The 17,448-nt window shown below is 36.1% G+C and overlaps 1 protein-coding gene across 5 annotated transcripts; it reads right to left on the bottom strand.

The window, feature by feature from the left end:
* Positions 1-4,914: 4,914 nt before the first annotated feature.
* Positions 4,915-8,109, bottom strand: LOC149262232 (uncharacterized). 5 transcript variants are annotated; one of them, XR_016258878.1, is made up of 5 exons: positions 7,692-8,109; positions 7,173-7,559; positions 6,297-6,994; positions 5,812-5,964; positions 4,915-5,696 (listed from the first exon to the last, which is right to left on the bottom strand). XR_016258878.1 is itself a non-coding variant. In XM_089423709.1 (5 exons), the coding sequence occupies exons 1-2, from the start codon at positions 7,739-7,741 to the stop codon at positions 6,621-6,623; spliced, it is 381 nt and encodes a 126-aa protein (XP_089279835.1). In that variant the 5' UTR covers positions 7,742-8,108; the 3' UTR covers positions 4,915-5,296; positions 5,558-5,696; positions 5,812-5,964; positions 6,297-6,620. The 5 variants fall into 5 exon arrangements, 3 of the variants coding, with proteins under 3 accessions (XP_089279835.1, XP_089279830.1, XP_089279841.1); XR_016258876.1 differs by having other exon boundaries at positions 6,297-6,951; positions 7,692-8,106; XM_089423709.1 differs by lacking the exon at positions 7,173-7,559 and having other exon boundaries at positions 4,915-5,296; positions 5,558-5,696; positions 6,297-6,951; positions 7,692-8,108.
* Positions 8,110-17,448: the final 9,339 nt, after the last annotated feature.

The following is a 17,448-nucleotide window of genomic DNA, read 5'->3' on the forward strand; positions in this document are numbered from 1 at the left end:
GGAAAGACGTGGAAATTAACCCCAACATAATTTCAAATGACATAAAGCTCAAAACATATAGGTGATAACTGATACTAAGAGGGAGCCATCATAATGACATACCATCCCACCATCATATTTCCCATATAATGGGAATTGATGTTGATTGGAAAGATGTGGAAATTAACCCCAACATAATTTCAAATGACATAAAGCTCAAAACATATAGGTGATGACTGATACATTTATATTTCCTATTTTTGTTTCACAATCATAACGACATACCATCCCACCATCATATTTCCCATATAATGGGAATTGATGTTGATTGGAAAGATGTGGAAATTAACCCCAACATAATTTCAAATGACATAAAAACTCAAAACATATAGGTGATTTTTGTTTCACAATCATAACGACGTACCATCCCACCATCATATTTCTCATATAATGGGAATTGATGTTGATTGGAAAGATGTGGAAATTAACCCCAACATAATTTCAAATGACATAAAAGCTCAAAACATATAGGTGATAACTGATACGTTTATATTTCCTATTTTTGTTTCACTTGTATCCGCATTAGCCATGTCTCGTCTCTCATTGTCTCTCATTTTTTTCTCCTCCCTATTTTTGTTTCACTTGTATCCGCGTCAGCGATGTCTCGTCTCTCATTGTCTCATTTTTTTTTCTCCTTTGTGTCATTTGTGTTTACTGCAGGATTTACAAAGTGCAAAAATAACATGTATCTTACTAAGAATATTCTAGAATATTCTATGTGAGTTATATCCCTACCTTCTACCACCTAATAATAATTGATAATTAGATTAGCACAACCATATAAATTAATAAACATCAAAACACTTACTTTATATTACATTTTACATTGTTAAAATTAAAATAAATCATAACAACTAACTAAATTATAATTTTATTTTAAATTAATATTAATGATAAAAAAAATAATATATAAGTCAAACATATATACTTAAAAAAACATGAAACATAATTTTAAACCATAAAAATTTAGCTCCACTTTACCATAAAGATTCTTAATTTATAAATAGATTGTCTTACAATACCATGGCTTATCAATACCACATGCCCAAAAACCATAACCTACTTGATATGACACTTGTCCATATAACATTTTTTTGTAATTAATCAATTTAATTAAAAAGGTAAGAAGTGCATAACTACTTTGGAGATAAATCTCAACCATTGATTTGTGAATACTATCAATAGTTTATTTATTTATTTATTTATTTATTGTGAATTCTCTCTATATATATTAAATATGACTTTTTATAAAATTTATTTATTTATTTATAAATAAAATTTGTACTAATTTGGGGTACTCTGAAGTAACCAGAGAAAGAAATTAACGATGGGTCCACCGCTAGATGTCGGTACTGGGGATTGGTTGTTAAACCTATGAAGTCAAATGCTGGAATTTTTTTATAAAGTTAAATAATACAGTAACAGTAGATCTGTGTCCACATTTCAGGCCTAATACCGTACACATATGCATTCCAAGTTTAAATTGCGTTCTGAGTTGGGAAACATGTGGAGTATATCGAGTGATCAGAGTAAGCGCATTTTGCAGAGACGGTTAATCTCTCTTGCCCTTGGAGAGCTGAGACCTATTTCTAGTTCTTCGTGCCAGCATTTACAAAGAGAATATCTGGTCAGCATGGGCAGTGAGATCTCTGAGTCCGGATGGACAATGTATCTGGATCAATCTCTAGATAGTTGGGCACATGACAATGTAACCAGCCAGTTTGATACTGAGCAGCTCCAAAATAAAGAGTTTCAGTATGTAGAGAATGCTGAAGGATACCCAACTTATGATTATCCAGCTTCGAGCATTACAGGCAATGAGGAGGACTCTTCCATGGCTTTGGATGCAAGCTGCCTCTACCTCTGCATGCGGAGGATATTAAGTTTGAGTAGGACCAGCAGGCTGTTGGGTCGTATTCCTTAGTTTCTAAAATAAAACGAGGTGCTTGTGATAAAAATGAGCATTTATAGTGCATGGCATCTGGTTCCTCCATGAATGTGAATTTCACAAGGAGAAATGTCTGAAAGGTGGGAAAAAAGGAGGATGACTATGAGCTTTCTCTATTTCTCCCGGACACAGCAAGCTCTCCTATCCACAGATAAGAGGTATATATTATGTTTTTCATATATTTGTTTGCGTCATGAAACATAAAAATAATGTTAAGATATTTTTCAAAAAGACAACATTAATTTTAGAGATAAATAGGTGGAGTAGTGGGACAAATTGTTGTCATTTTCTTTTACATAGATTGTTGTCATTTTCTTTTTATCTAGATTAGATTCTCAGAGTTATAACATATTTGCTACATGAAAGCCTCTGGTAATATTGATTATATAACCATATTAATTATATAATCAAATTACCTGCTCGACTTCTTGGTAGCAAGAGCATGAAGGTGTTTTTTCTGGTTTTTTTTTTAATTCAGAGAAAATAGATAATACAGACAGATATTTGTAGTAGACAGTGATTTTAGTATATGTTGAAAATAAATCCAAATATATATGCGTATAAGATAAGAAAATAGACAATACAGACAGATATCTATAGTAGACAATGATTTTAGTATATGTTGAAAATAAATCCAAATATATATGGATATAAGATAAAAAGGGTTTAAAATAGTTCGTCAAAATGCTAGGCACTTCTTTGGCATCAGAAGAATATACATTTTGCTGGAATAATCTCAATAATGCATTTCCTCTGAAGTCATTGTACTTGTTTTTTTGGGTTAGCTCATAATCTGTTCTGGTCTCATTTAATTTAGGCCACCCACCTGATATATACATATTTTAATGTAGCAGGGTGGCTTTCTGGAAAGCGAAGTGAATATGGAACAAAAGCTGCAGCTACGACCAGTCGAAAGCCTTGATTATAGCCTGGATGATAATGAGGTGAAAAATTCCAAAATCTTGTTGAACTAAACTTAATTTTATCGTGGATTTTGGAAGATAACCGATAGGAAAGGAAAAAAGTATATATTTATTTATCAAATTTCAGAATATTTTAGAAATCCTCAATCGAAACATAACAATAAAGTTCAAATATGTGGTTTTTTATCTCATCCTATGACTTGTAAAGTTTAAATATGTGGTTTTTTATCTCATCCGGTGACTGATAACATGGTACAATGATTGTATTATTTGTCTATTAAATTTCAGAATATTTTAGAAATCCTCAATCAAAACATAACCATAAAATTCAAATATATGTGGTTTTTTAATCTCATCTTGTGACTAAGTGAGTAGCAAGGCTGTATGATACTGAAATCAGAGCTTCGATGGTAAAGGATTATATTTTTAAGTGGCTATCGGTTTATTGCATAGATATATATATATATATCACAGCCTTTCCTTTGCATTCACGATGTTATTGGACAAGCAAGGAAACTAAGTCCTCTGAATTAATATGTATTGGCGAGTACAGGAGGTTAATACGCGTTTCGATTACTCGATGGAGCCAAGGTAAGTCATTTAGATACAAATTTTTAATAAGTGGTTTTTTTTATTGTTTTTATAATGGATTAGTTGGTACAAATGTGGTCATGTTATTCTTTATCTCTATATTTTATATCCAGATTATTTGGAATTTTACTATAAATTTTTTGTTTTTTTAAATGATTAAATGGTTTACACAATGAGATATTCTCTAGACGGGCCAGATTACTTCAAAATTCATTAAATGGTTTACACAATGAGATATTCTCTAGACGGGCCAGATTACTTCAAAATTCACCATTAAAACTCCTGGTCATTAATTTAAAGTTGGAATATTGTGGATAATATCTAAATGCCTAATGCATGTTTTGCTTCTTAGCCCTTCTGAACATTGTGTTTTGACTTCTTTTTTTCTCATGGCTGTGAAGATTGGTAGAGGAAAGGTCTGGTGGCACCGCTGAATACAACTTCACGAGACAAATTATCTAGCAGGTAGTGCAATTGAATACACTGTGGTAGAAGTGGAGATTGATCAAGGTAATTGGAATTAAGTGAATTCCACGTCATATTGTGGCAGCCTCATCTCATTGTCAGTTCAAGATATGGGGAGGAGAAAAACAGTTGAAGGACGTAGTTTCAAAGAAATTCTCTGCAGATGACGTGAATTCCTACATAATCTCTCATCTCTATCCGAAATATTTGAGAAAAGGAAATGAACATGTACTTGAATTTACAGTAATGATATTCAAGATTTCGTTTCAGCAAGGTACCGATGTTCTTATTTATTTTCGAAGTATGCTTGTTTCTTTCATAACATTTGAGAAAAGGAAATGAACATGTACTTGAATTTACAGTAATGGTATTCACGATTTCGTTTCAGCAAGGTACCAATGTTCTTATTTATTTTCGAAGTAAGCTTGTTTCTTTCATAACAGAGATGAAATTTCATAACAGAGATGAAATCCAGCGAACTCACACACTAGTGAGCATTGAGACGTACAGGTTTGGGCTTGCTGAAGTATTGAATAATTCATTATGGCATGTGAACAACTTGTCAGACAACTCGGTTAAGATATAACGTTCCATATGATGAATTGCTTTGATTAAAAATGCTGCTATATCGGATGGTTGTTTTGATCAAATAAAGATTATGTTCACTTTTACCTCTGGAGGAAGAGAAATTACTCATTTTTCTTTTAAAACGAACAATGAAAAAAAGAACACAATCGTTCTGCACATTTTCTTAAACAAGGGTGTAAAAAAAATTCCGAAGTGTACAAAGGTCTATATAGAAACGTAAACCCTTCACTTTGATCAGATCGATTTTTTACACATTGTTCATACTATAGTAAGATCTTTAATTCTGAAAACACTCAGCCATACACGGAAGATAATTTCTACTCTGTTATATGGAGTTCACAACATTAAATCCAGTTGAAATACAAAAGAAAATAGATATTCATTCAAATTAACATTAAATCTCGTTGAAATACAAAAGAAAATACATATTCACTCAAATTAGTTAAAAGACACAAACAAACTTCTTAACGGATTTCAATGAAGAAATATAGAAGAAATGATCCCACTACCTCGTCTCTAAAACCAGGCGATAATTTCATTACATCTTTCTCAAGTAAATGCCTCGCTCTTGCAGGATGGAGGCTTCTTTCTCCAAGTAAATCCCTGGCTCTTGCTGGACGGAGGCGCAGGTCAGTCCATCGGTTGCAACAAACATCCACTCGATTTGGCTTAAAGGCATGGACAAAGTTTCCACTGGAGGATATCGAGCAGGCGTTGTAGCAGGTACCAAGTTTCCACTAGACTGGTACTCCGATAAAGAGAATGGAGTACACGCATATTAGCAAGTGGTTACAACTAAACATTGGACGGTTGAACATACGGTTAAGAGGCATAAACTAAGGAGTCAGTTCGGTCCGGATCCAACGGTGTAAAATGTTTTAATCGTCTAACAATCAATTATAGGGTGCAGATTGTGCCAGCATAATAGCCAGGGGAGTTCTTTCCAGAGGGAAACGCCTTACGGCGTAATTAACAGAGTCAGTCAAGAAAATGCTATGCTTACCTCCGAGGGATGAATCTGATATTTGCAAGGGTTACGGCGTTGCTCAATCCCTTTTTCCTTGCCCTTAGATGCGTTTCTCTGGCTTTCTGTGCAACGAGGGATCTATATATGCTGCCGCTTCAGCATGGATGCAGAGGGTCTAATTTAAAAAACCAAAAAACTGCCTCAGGATGGATTCAGAGGATTTAATTTAAAATACCCAAGAAACATGGATTCAGAGGATTTAATTTAAAATACCCAAGAAACCGCCTCACCATCGATGTAGAGGATCTGATACTCTGGCACAGCGCGGCACTCTGGCTTGCAGTCAACTTTTTTAAATTTGTGAACAGTTGAGTAATATCTATTCTAGATTTTGCTTCATTAATCGTAATTAGAAACAAATAAAGCTGCATGGTTGATCTGATCTGCATGCATCACAAGTTTTAATTACATTTCATTCCCCTGCTTGGCATGCCTTAGAAGACTGGGAACTAATTGAATCATCTAACTATGCATTTTTGGCTTTTCAATTTCGCAGAATCTAACTATACTTTCGGTCTTCTAAGAGTGCTTATTGATCTTTTTATAGGAGTGCTTATTGCTAGCTACCACGCAAACGCAAACGAAATTCATCTTCATCTCTTTCATTCTCTTTTAAAACAGAAATGGAAATCAATAATAATTGGCGAAAAGTCATAATGTAGAAATGGCTACATATGGTCAGATTTATATTTATATCGAGGGCTGCTGTTCTCACCTGTTATATGCCTCTCCGTCAAAACCTTCCTTCTATTTCTGCAACTCAAGACAGAGCATTCCTCCATTTTTCAATGGTGTCGGAGTCGTATCGTTCTTGACCATCAAATGTTTTCTTCCCTTCCCTTGGAGCTTGGAGGGTTGTCCATCGAAATTTAGATGCTATGATGCATTGAACCAATTTAGATGGTATTTCGCCCATCTTCCCCTTTGAATCGCCGGATCAGAATCGACCTCCGCAACGCTAAATGTTGTTTCATATAGAGCATGTCGCCTCACCCAACTCTCATGGAGCTCTTTTTTAATGGACAATAAAAGTCAATCCTCAGTAGATGGGATCAAAAATCGCATCAGTAACTTCAATCAGAAATTTATTTATGAACACAGCGAAACCAAGAAACCGCAGGCTCTTTCCTCCAGAAAAACGCTCCCACTGGCCGTTATTCGACGATGGCCACCGCCCGGATCCAACCCTGATATTGGCAAGTAGGGATCTATATCGCAAGTAGGGATGCAGAGGATCTGATTTTAAAAACCCAGAAACCACAGGCTCTGCGGAATTTCTGCTCCAGAAAAACGCTCCCAGTGGACATTCTTCAACGATGGTCACCGTCCAGATCCAACCGTGATATTGGCAGCCCTGTTTCTCTCGATATCTGTGCAAGAAGGGATCTGTGCAATTAGGGATCTATACTTCCGCTTCACCAAGGATTTAATTTAAAAAACCAAACAACACTGAACATCAATTTACAGCAAAGCAATCGAATCGAGCTATGCGAAAGAAATTTGTTTCTAAAATCAAATCGAATCCTCTCTCATTCAGCTAATCTTCCATAATCAGAGTGATCCATACAAAGAGTGATGCCTTATTGTTTACCTGTGATCGAGTCGGATGCCTCATTTAACTGTGATCCCTGGGCAGAGTTGTCTTGATTCAATAATTGATGCGCTACCTGCCTCCACCTCTCAGGGAACACAAACACGCGTCTACCTCTGCCTCTGCCTCCACCTCTCAGAGAATACACCAAACAGACAGACACACACATACAGTCACACACCAAACAGATGACAGACCAAACCACATTCATACGGAAACACAACATATGGAGCTCCAAACATACAGACCACACAACGAAACCCTGAGAGGAGGAGGAGAGGCACTGCAATGCCAATGCCAATATGAATCGAAAAATTGAATCGACTTAAACCGATCAAGATCCTCGATCCTTGATGATGATTAAATATGCTCCAGTGTTTTTAACCGCTACACAACAAAAGCTAAAGCTTAAGCTAGACTACAAAAGCTAAACCTAAGATCTACAATGTAATCCCTTATTCTGCATTTGCTAGAAGATCTATTTGTGCATTTCGAAATTTAGAGGGCTGTTGTTCTCACCTGTGCAGAATGGAGGAAGAGCGAGCCCAATAGAACGAACTCATACACATCTAAACACACATATGCATACGCGTTAAGGCCTTTAAGAATGTCTTGAACCCATACAAGCAATTGTATTGGCTGTATGAACTCTGTAATGGCTGTATGAGCTATTGTAATGGCTTTGTTATAACGGCAAGCTTTTGCGCTTTCTTTATTTTGTGTCCTTGCTTTTTCTGAGAATTTTTGCTTTATTTTAACAGAAATGGAGAAATCGGAGGTGCGAAGAGTTTGGTGTTAAACATTGCAGAAATGAAGAAATCGGAGGGGCGAAGTGATGGTCAGTAAAACGGAGAAACCGTAACAGGGTAGAAATCAGAGGGGCGAAGTGATGGTCAGTAAAACGAAGAAACCGTAACAGGGTAGGTGGTTACCTGGTTACCGTAACCGCCGATGGAATCATCCGACGGTAGAAAGTTTTTTAATCGTCTAACAAATGATCGGAGGGTGCAGGAGGATGCACGTGGCACTGGAGGAAGTTCTTTTCATAGGGAAATGTCTTACGGCGTAAATATTAATAATAAAATATTTTTGAAACAAAATTTTACACCACAACGTCAATCACATAATAGCAAATCATAAGGGGGTGCTTTGGGGTTTTTGACAATGGATGACATGGTTTGTGTTGCGTTAGTATGTCAAAGATGTGTGTGAGCACGTGACTTACTAAATTCAGTGGCTTCGAGGTTTCACCTTTATCCTATCTTTCTTGTTTGAAAATTATGGTGAGAAGGAAATTCAAGGAATGGAGAAATGGTTTTTAGAGAAGTAAGTGTGGTTTAGTGAGCAATTAGAAGTTTTTTACTACAACTACAATGGAAGGACAAGTGTATATTGATCCCAAGCCTCTGGACATCTTGGTTGTTTGGGGTCTTGAGCCCACTCATAATAACCTGGCAAAGGTTCATTTTCCTGCTAGTTTTTTGCAAGAAGTTTTACCTGGCACATCAACATCGGTGAACCTAGAGGGAGTTTCTGGTCTCCTGGATGGCTGACAGGTGGAGCATGTGTTCTCGAGCTCTTAGGATGTGGTGGTAGTGCAGGATGAGGGTAGACTTGGCCAAAGATCGATCTTGGGGCAATTGGTCGATCCTTTTGCAGGCAGTTTGGGTTTTTCTCTTCCACAGATCACAATATCATTTCCACTGGAAACTTATGGCCATCAGTCATTTGGAGGGTCTAGAGATATTATTTGTAGCAGTGGGGAGGTAGGGTTTGAAAATGTAACCCTTTATTCTTCCTCATGGGTTTTTTCAAGTGGTAATTTTCTACAAGCCTTTAGTGAGATCCTTAGCTATGTGGAGGGCCCTTCCCTAGATGTGGGTGCAAGCTCAACCCTTTAGAGAGAAAAGTCTAATTTTTCAGTAGGTTTCATTGTCAAAAGTCGTTAGAAGAGCATCCTTAGGGTTCCAATAAACCATAATTTGTGAACAAATTGGGTTTTCACAGGAACGATGGGGGGTAGGCATGTCGACTAGTGAGGAATTAAGGTTTCATGCAAATATGGTATCAAAGATTTTTTCTGACGGGCTTGTGCAGGTTGATAGGATGTCAAATGATGTTTTAATCAATTCACTCCCTTGAGGACCTGGAATTCCTTTGGTGGGTGGGTCTTCCCTTCAGGGAAATCACGGTGGTGGTCCCAATGGAGCAAATCCCCCAAACATCATGCAGCGAGAGGAAGACTTGGGTCGACATTTGTGTGATAAGGCTATTGGCATTGGTGATGATGATATATCTAAGGATTGAAGAGGGAAAAGGGGAAAATTATATTCTCAAAACTTGAAGGTAGAAATCTAGTTTTCGGTGAGGAGATTCAATTTGACTCAGCAATGGAAGTGTAAGAACTCGTGTTGGTTGGAAGAGCACCTGGGAGCTCTTTCACTGTAGAAGATATTTTTGAGGGACTCTCTGACATGGAAGGTTGAAGTGGATATGATGGTGATAGGATGGTTCATGCTTCAATTTGAAATGCTAAAATTTATATCTTTGGTCCTGTATAGGAATTAGAATATTGCCTCAACCCCACTCCTGATGAAGAGATGGAACCCCTTATTCGATACACGAAGGGAATGGTTGGAGGTGATGCTAGTATGGTTATGACTCTTAGGCCTTCCTCCTCAGATGTAGATGTTATATGTCTTTTGAACAATTTGTAACAAACTGGGGGAATTCCTAAAAGTTAACATGTCCTTCAGAATGACAAGGCTAAGGAAAGTAGCTAAAATTTTGGTTAAATTGGACCCTCGGGAGGGCCTATACTCGGATTTGAAATTAATATTTTAAGGTTGCAGCAATATTAAATCCATTTATTATGAAGGACTACCTTTCAGGTGCCATCAGTGTCACAAATTGGGTCATTTGATTCAAGACTACCCATTGGGGCTAGGGGTCAGAAGCACCACAACTTGCGCTCGAGGGGAAAGGTCGGTCATTGTCAAGGGTATGAAATGAATAACACAGTCGGGTTTTCTTCAAGCAGGCTGAGAAATATTTAATGCAGATGGAAAAATCAGTAGCTCAGGCAGTGGAATCGAGGCAGGGGTTAGATGTCAAGTGGGAGGATCAGCTAGAAGGGCATGTGGTTAGCTCTATCAACAAGCAGTCTACTCTTCTTGTGAGTACTTCTGATTCTCCATATACCTCTTCTATATCTCAATATGTCGTTGTTTCTGCTTTGGTTTTAAGGCCTGGTCCTTCTAGGCCTGTTTCTTCTTCATGCATCATATCCCTTGTGGGTGCGCTTTCTAGAGCCTAAGATAAAATTATTATGACTACATCTCTTGTAAGCTCCCCATCCCTTTATTTGGTTGAGACAACCATTAATCCTTTTGCAGACTCTTATTATAATCTCATAACTCGGCTTCCCAGGGAGATTCATTGGTAGGGGTGGGTGGTCTTGGTATGCTTATGATCTTCCTAGCCCCTGGTAAATCTAGAGGTAGGAAATATGAGATTTCTAAAGCCCAATCCAAGGCCCGTTTGGATATTTTTGACAGGAAACAAAAATTTCTTGAAGGGGCACTTAGAGTAGCGCAAACCCTTACAAGGGTTTCCAAGTGATTTCCATCTCCTATAATTGTCGAGGTTTTGCTAGTTCCTGGAAAAATATAGCCTTGAAGAGATTGTTTATGTCCTCTTGCCCTAATATTATTATGCTACATGAGAATCTATGATCGAGGGATCCGATATCCAAAGTTTTATCTAAGATGTTTCTAGGTGGTTTTGTTTCGCAATTGATGTGAGAGGGTGATTGGGAGGATTGGGTATTGGTTTTAAATAGTGATCAATAAAGGTTCTTAGTTCTTGGGGATCTGAGTTGATTCTTGGGGTGACCATTCATTCTACATAATTGTGCTCAAAAGTTACAATTATAAACATTTACGATCCATGTCAAGATAGGATTGGTTTTTGGAACAAACTTTTGGAGAAATCTTTTATGAAGAAAGATAAACTCATTGTGGGTGGGGATTTAAGTTTCTCCTGGGGGGCATCTGAAACATGGGGGCCTCAAGCCCAACCAGATCCTTTGGCATATTTTTTTTCTCGTGAATTGATGGGTAATCACCTTATTGATGTGGACCTTATTAAAATCAAGCCATTTTGGTGGAATAGACGAACTATTAATGTGATTGTTGCAAAGCGTCTTGACAGATTTCTTCCATCAAAAAAATAATTGATGGTCTCACTCTGTTCCATCAATGGATTAGGACTAGTGGAGATTTCGATCACCACCCAGTTTTCCTAGAGATAAAAGGCAAAAATCAGAAGTCGAGAAGCCCTTTTAAATTTAAACCCATATGGCTAAATGAAGTAAGCTATTTGTAGTTAGTTAATGATTCATGGACTACTTTTCCCCTGGATTCTAGAGTTTCCCCTGCCCAGCAATTTGTGTCAAATTTAAAGGAGGTGAATATATTTACAATCCAATGGTTGCTCAAAAGAAGTTACGAGATGAGATGGAACTCAAATTAATATAAGAATAATTGGAGAGATTAGAATCTCAAAGGGGAGGGGATTACGACTCAATGGAGGCCAAATAAAAAATTATGCAGTTGGAAGCAGTTTGAAGAACGCTCCTAGATGAAAGGAAGCACAATGGAGGCTGAAGATTCGCGAAGCGTGGTTAAAAAGTGGTGGAGGGAATATGAAATTATTCCATAACTATGCCATGGGAAGGAAAAATGCAAACACGATCTAGGAAATGTCTAAACCAAATGGAAGTAGGTAAAAATGTTTTGAACAAATTGCAACTTTAGTGAAATATTTCTTTCAAAATTTGTGGCCTTGGAGGAAGCTCCATTGCTGAAGTGATTTGTCTCGCCCAATTATTTCCTTGATTCGTAGAGGAGGAAGATAATCAAAATTTAATGGGGTTGATGTCCAAAACAGAGTTGGAGGCAGTCCTCAAAGGGATGTTGAAGGATAAAAGCCAGGTCCTGATGACTAGATTTTGGAGTTTTATTTGGGATTTTTTGATATGATTGGTGATGATCGCTTACGGGTTGTAGAGGACTCATGCCTTAATGGAAGAATATTTTATCCTTTCAATTATGTGTTCATTTCTCTTATTCCTAAGGTGGATACCCATCATTCCTCCGATGACTACATGCCCATTCTTTGTGTAACTGTATTTACAAAATTATTGCAAAGATTATTTCTATGCAAGTATGACCTATTATTTCAACGAATTTATCCAAAGAACAATTTGGATTCGTGGAGGGGTATCAAATTCATGAGGTAATTTGGTTCACATAGGAAGGATTGCACAACATTAAAATTATAAAGTTAAAAGGGGTAATGGCAAAGATTGACTTATCAAAGGAATATGACATAGTTATTTGGATTTATATGTGAATGATCTTGACCCATATGGGTTTTGAGGTCCCTTTCATCAATTGGGTAATGGGATGTATGACTAATTTTTCATTTGATGTCCTGATCAATGGTTTTGCATCTCCATTCTTTCATGCTCATAGAGTATTAAGGCAAGGTTTCCCTTTATCCCCTCTCTTATTTTTGTTAGCAATTGATGGTTAGAGTAGAATATTGTTGGTATCCAAGCGTCGAGGGGAATTGCAAGGCATCGAAGTGGCAGAAAACATGTTTATTACCCACTTGTTATTCCATGTGGATGATATACTTATTTTTGCAATGGCTCGATTCAAGATTTGGAGTCGATTAAAACTACTCTTACTCTTTTTTAGAAAGGAACATTTATGATTATCAAAGCCCATAAATCATCTCTATCCTATGATGGGTTGTCTCGTGGATAGGTGAAGAGGGCTCAAATTTACTTTCCTTTCGCTGTAAAATTCCTTCAAGACAACCTTAAATATTTAGGCTTCTTTTTAAATCCCAATTCATATAAAAAAACAAGATTGGATGTGATTGTTGGCTAAAGTGGAGAAAAGGCTTAAGAACAGGAGTTTCAAATGGTTGTCTAGAGCTAGAAGGTTAGTATCAATTAAATTTTTTCTTGAATCCATTCCATTCTTTTGAATGGCTCTCACATGGATTCTAGAAGGAACTCTAGCATCCATTAGAAAGCTTTGTGGGAGGTTCCTTTGGGCTCGTTCTAATGATGAATTTGTGCTTCCATGGGTGGCTTGGGAAAATATATCTCTCCCAAATTCATTGGGAGGGTGAGGATTAAAGGACCTTCTTATTTTCATGAAAACACTCTCAGCAAAGGTCAGTCAGAGGCTCCTCTCAACAGACAGTTTGTGGACAATTATTGGATCAGGAGACCGAACAAAAAGGTCCTTAATTCCTCAGTCATTTGGAAAGAAATCATTGAGTCTTTCAATATGGTTGGTTGCAGCCTCACCTGGAAGGTTGGTAATGGCGAAAAATTTAGAGTGGGCTTGGATCCATGGGTTGGTTGCATAGAAAATTTTAGACTTCTTCCTGATCTGGTGACTTACTTTAATGAGCATGGCATTGTATTTCTAAATCAGATCATGGATGTGAATTGTTCATCCTTTTGGTCACATGGTTGGTTAAGTGTTGCTTAGTTGGATCTCAGGAGGAGGTTGTCGATTTATGGTCCAATTATATTGAATATTTGAAAATATCTGATATTAGAATTAGGGACAAGGAAGATTCCTTATGTTGGATACACTCCCACTCTGGGATATATACTCCAAAAGTTGGATACAATCATCAAATTAGCAACAGGATTAGAGCAGAGCCTGAGTGGTGGTGGAAGTCAATCTGGAAGCTTCTATGTCTGGCTAAAGCCAAAAAAATCCTTTGGTTTCTGCTTAAAAACAAGGTGCCAGCTTGGGACAACTTAAGGAAAAGGAAAAAGGAAGCCCATCATTGATGCATTTTGTACAAAAAATGAAGAAGAATTAGTAACTCATTTATTCTTAAATTTCCCCTTTTCTTTAAATATATGCTCAAAATCCAAACAATTATTGAACTACAATTTGGTAAGGAGTGGGAACATTTTTATGGAAGCATGGAAAAATTGGTGGGATTCATTTGGAAATGAGGGTATTAGGAAGATTTCTCCTCTTGTTTGTTGGGGAATCTAGTTTCTCACAATAAAGATACATTTAGGGATGTCGTTTTTTACCATGATCTTATTGTTGCAGAAATTTGAGTGATTTATGCTCTTTAAGGAAGTTGTCTATGTTCCTCGAACCATTACTGAAGAACAAATTAATCACTAAATCCCATATTCATATTTTGATGGTGCTTCAACTGGAATAGGAATTTTTGGAGGCAATATCATCTTATATTTTAATGATCAACAATTCCTAAAATCTAAAATTGGGATGGACAGAGGATCAAACAATTTTGCAAAAATCTTCACTTTAAAACTTCTACTATGTTGGGCTTTGGAATATGATTGTAGCTCTCTACAAGTGTTTAGGGACTATTTAAATGTCATCAATTGGTTTAATGATTCACAAAGATCCCACAACCACACACCACTACCAATTCTTGAAGAGATTTTAGAACTTAAACAACCTTTTAATTATATTTCATGTTGTCACATCTACAGGGAAAGGAATACTACAACAAATCTTTTATCCAAAGAAGGCACTCAATGGGTTTTGGGGGACTGGCAGGTCACTGAACATGTAGATGGAGTAGACCATAATTTCAAACATCAGCCTTTGATAGAAATCTAGTATATATGAGCAAATACTACTTTTGTTTTTCTTATGTCTATATTTAGCAAAAAGATGTTATGTTGTATATATTTATTTTTGTTGGATACTAGGGTACTTTGATCCTGATGTAGATTAAGGCCTGTCAAAATCCTTTGATATATTTTTTGTGGACATAGGGGTTGGTTTTATTCATGGCCCAACTAGATTTTTGATCATATATGTATACTTTGCAGGGATGTTATCATGAATGCACCATAGTGCATCTACTGATGTAACTTTTTATACTTAATAGAAAGTTACAACTTTTGCTTCGAGGAAAAAAATTAAAAACAGTTGAAATATTACATATTTATTTAACAAAATAATTTTATTAATTAAAAAATATTTATATTTATGCAAAATTATAATTAAAAAAAAACACTTGTAACCAAATTGTAAAGAAGAGTAAATTGAATCAAATAAAAATTTAAAATACTTAACTTCTTTGAAAAATTCAGTGGCTAAATTTTAAACAAGTGTGAAATTCGAAAATATATAATAGATAGTTAAACAACTAAAGAGTGTTCTTTGTTAAAATATAATTTAAATAAGGAAAACTTTATTTATTCATATAATTTGTAAAAGATGATTGAATTTTCCATAGTAAAAGGAGATTTAATTTTTTTGAAGAACAAGTTCATATGAATAATTATCAATTGTAAATTAGATATTGACACCATCAATACCATCTCATATATATTAGTTAGTGATAAAATCAATATATATCATCTCCTGTGTTAATAATAAGTATATATAATATTATTATGTTTATATTATAAAAGTTAGTATAGATAACGTTTTTGTTTTCCAAAGAAAAACTCGTACTTCTATTCATTGAAAATATGATGAAAATACATTTAATATATACACTATAAAAGTGTATTTAGGATATGTCCAACAAAATATCCAAAAAACAATAATAACATGAAAATGATCTTAAAATTGTGAGCATATTAAATACATCACTACATTAGTCAAAACAAAAATGAAAGGATATAACAACAAAATAGACAGAGTAGCAAACAGAAGATTCCAAAAAATAGATTTTGTTGTTAAAATAACAACAAGAAATTCCAACTTAATTTGTCCTTGAATTAAATTATGAATTAAAATCGAATTATATTCTCATAGCAACTTGTAAATAGTTAATTAAGTTAAATTGACTTAATTGGGTTAGGAATTTCGAGTCAGAAGTCTATTTGGAGTCATGTAAGTGTGGTCCCTAAATTTTAGGGGTCTGGATTGAGTTTATTGGAGTTGCAATTAGATAACTCAGTCTAACTGAGTTATAGTCAGTTAAACTAGTTCTAATTGTTGGAGGAACTAGTAGAGGTATAGTAATGAGTTAGTGCACCAGTGAATCCTCAGTGTCACACCAGTGAACTGAAGATTCACTCAATAATAACTCATGCATGTTGGTCTAGAGGAAGATACAGTTGAGACTAGAGTGCAGGGACAACGTACTACCAGTTGTATAATTTTCCCAGTTTTATAGATGGTGCATGTAATCAGTTGAGGACCTAAGTTTCGATTGCATAATTATGGTGGAAGGATTTCCCAATTAAATATGGGTTGATTCTCCCAGGAATTGCGCAAGGAAGTAGGGGCTTGACAGGTAGAATAATTGGCTAAGTGTTGGCTAGAGCGGGCTTATGAGGCAGAGAGTTAGATCATACTTTTGCAGGAATTGTTCTAGTGAGAACAAGAATTGTATTTTCTTCTCAGATCTTTTAGTTAATGCAATATAGATAGTCGGGGTTTTGAGCAGTTTCTTTCCCTAGAGAAATATTGTGTTATGTGCGATTGATATTCTTCCTCTTTCTTCTTATTGTTTTCATCGATCATTTTTTGGTTTCCGCTGAGAAGAGTAGAGTATATTCTTGTCTTATGTTTTATTTTATCACATGAGTTATTGAATCTACAGAAAAATCTACATAGTATCAGAGCTTAAGACAATATAGAAGAGGAGATTTTGAGTTTGTTTTGCAAGTGAGAATCAAATTTGCAGTTCATACTTTAGATCAGCAATATGTCTTTCTATGGGTTGCGACTTGAGCATGCCTTGGAATGCATTTCGAATTACATAGCATGGAAGGACATGATGGAAGCAGTGTTGAAGACAATGGTCTCAAGGAATTCATTGATAAAGACATTCCTAAGCCTCCAACATCGGATGCTCAATATCTGGCTGAATGGAGAAAGTGTGTGGCAAAGGCGAGGTGGATTATCCTTTAGGGAGTTCGAGACCACATTGTCTCAAGTCTCCATGGAAAGGAAACTCCATACTTAATGTGGAAGGCATTGACGAACCTGTTCCAGAATAGAAGTGACCATAGGAAGTTGGCATTGAAGGAAAAACTCAGAAAGATCAAGATGGAGAAGGGCGACTCAATTCCGAAATACTTGACCAAGTTCACTCATTGTCGTGATGAGCTTGGAAGTGTTGGGATTATTGTTGTTGAGGATGATATGGTGAGCCTATCTCTTCTAGGACTCCCCAAGAGTTGGCACAGTTATCAGGACTCTGTCAATGGGAGGGAGAAGCTGTCAAA

The sequence above is a fragment of the Pinus tabuliformis genome, chromosome 6, assembly GCF_031772625.1.
Source record: "Pinus tabuliformis cultivar Carrire ecotype Pingquan chromosome 6, CPIR1, whole genome shotgun sequence".
Classification (NCBI taxonomy): Eukaryota; Viridiplantae; Streptophyta; class Pinopsida; order Pinales; family Pinaceae; genus Pinus; species Pinus tabuliformis.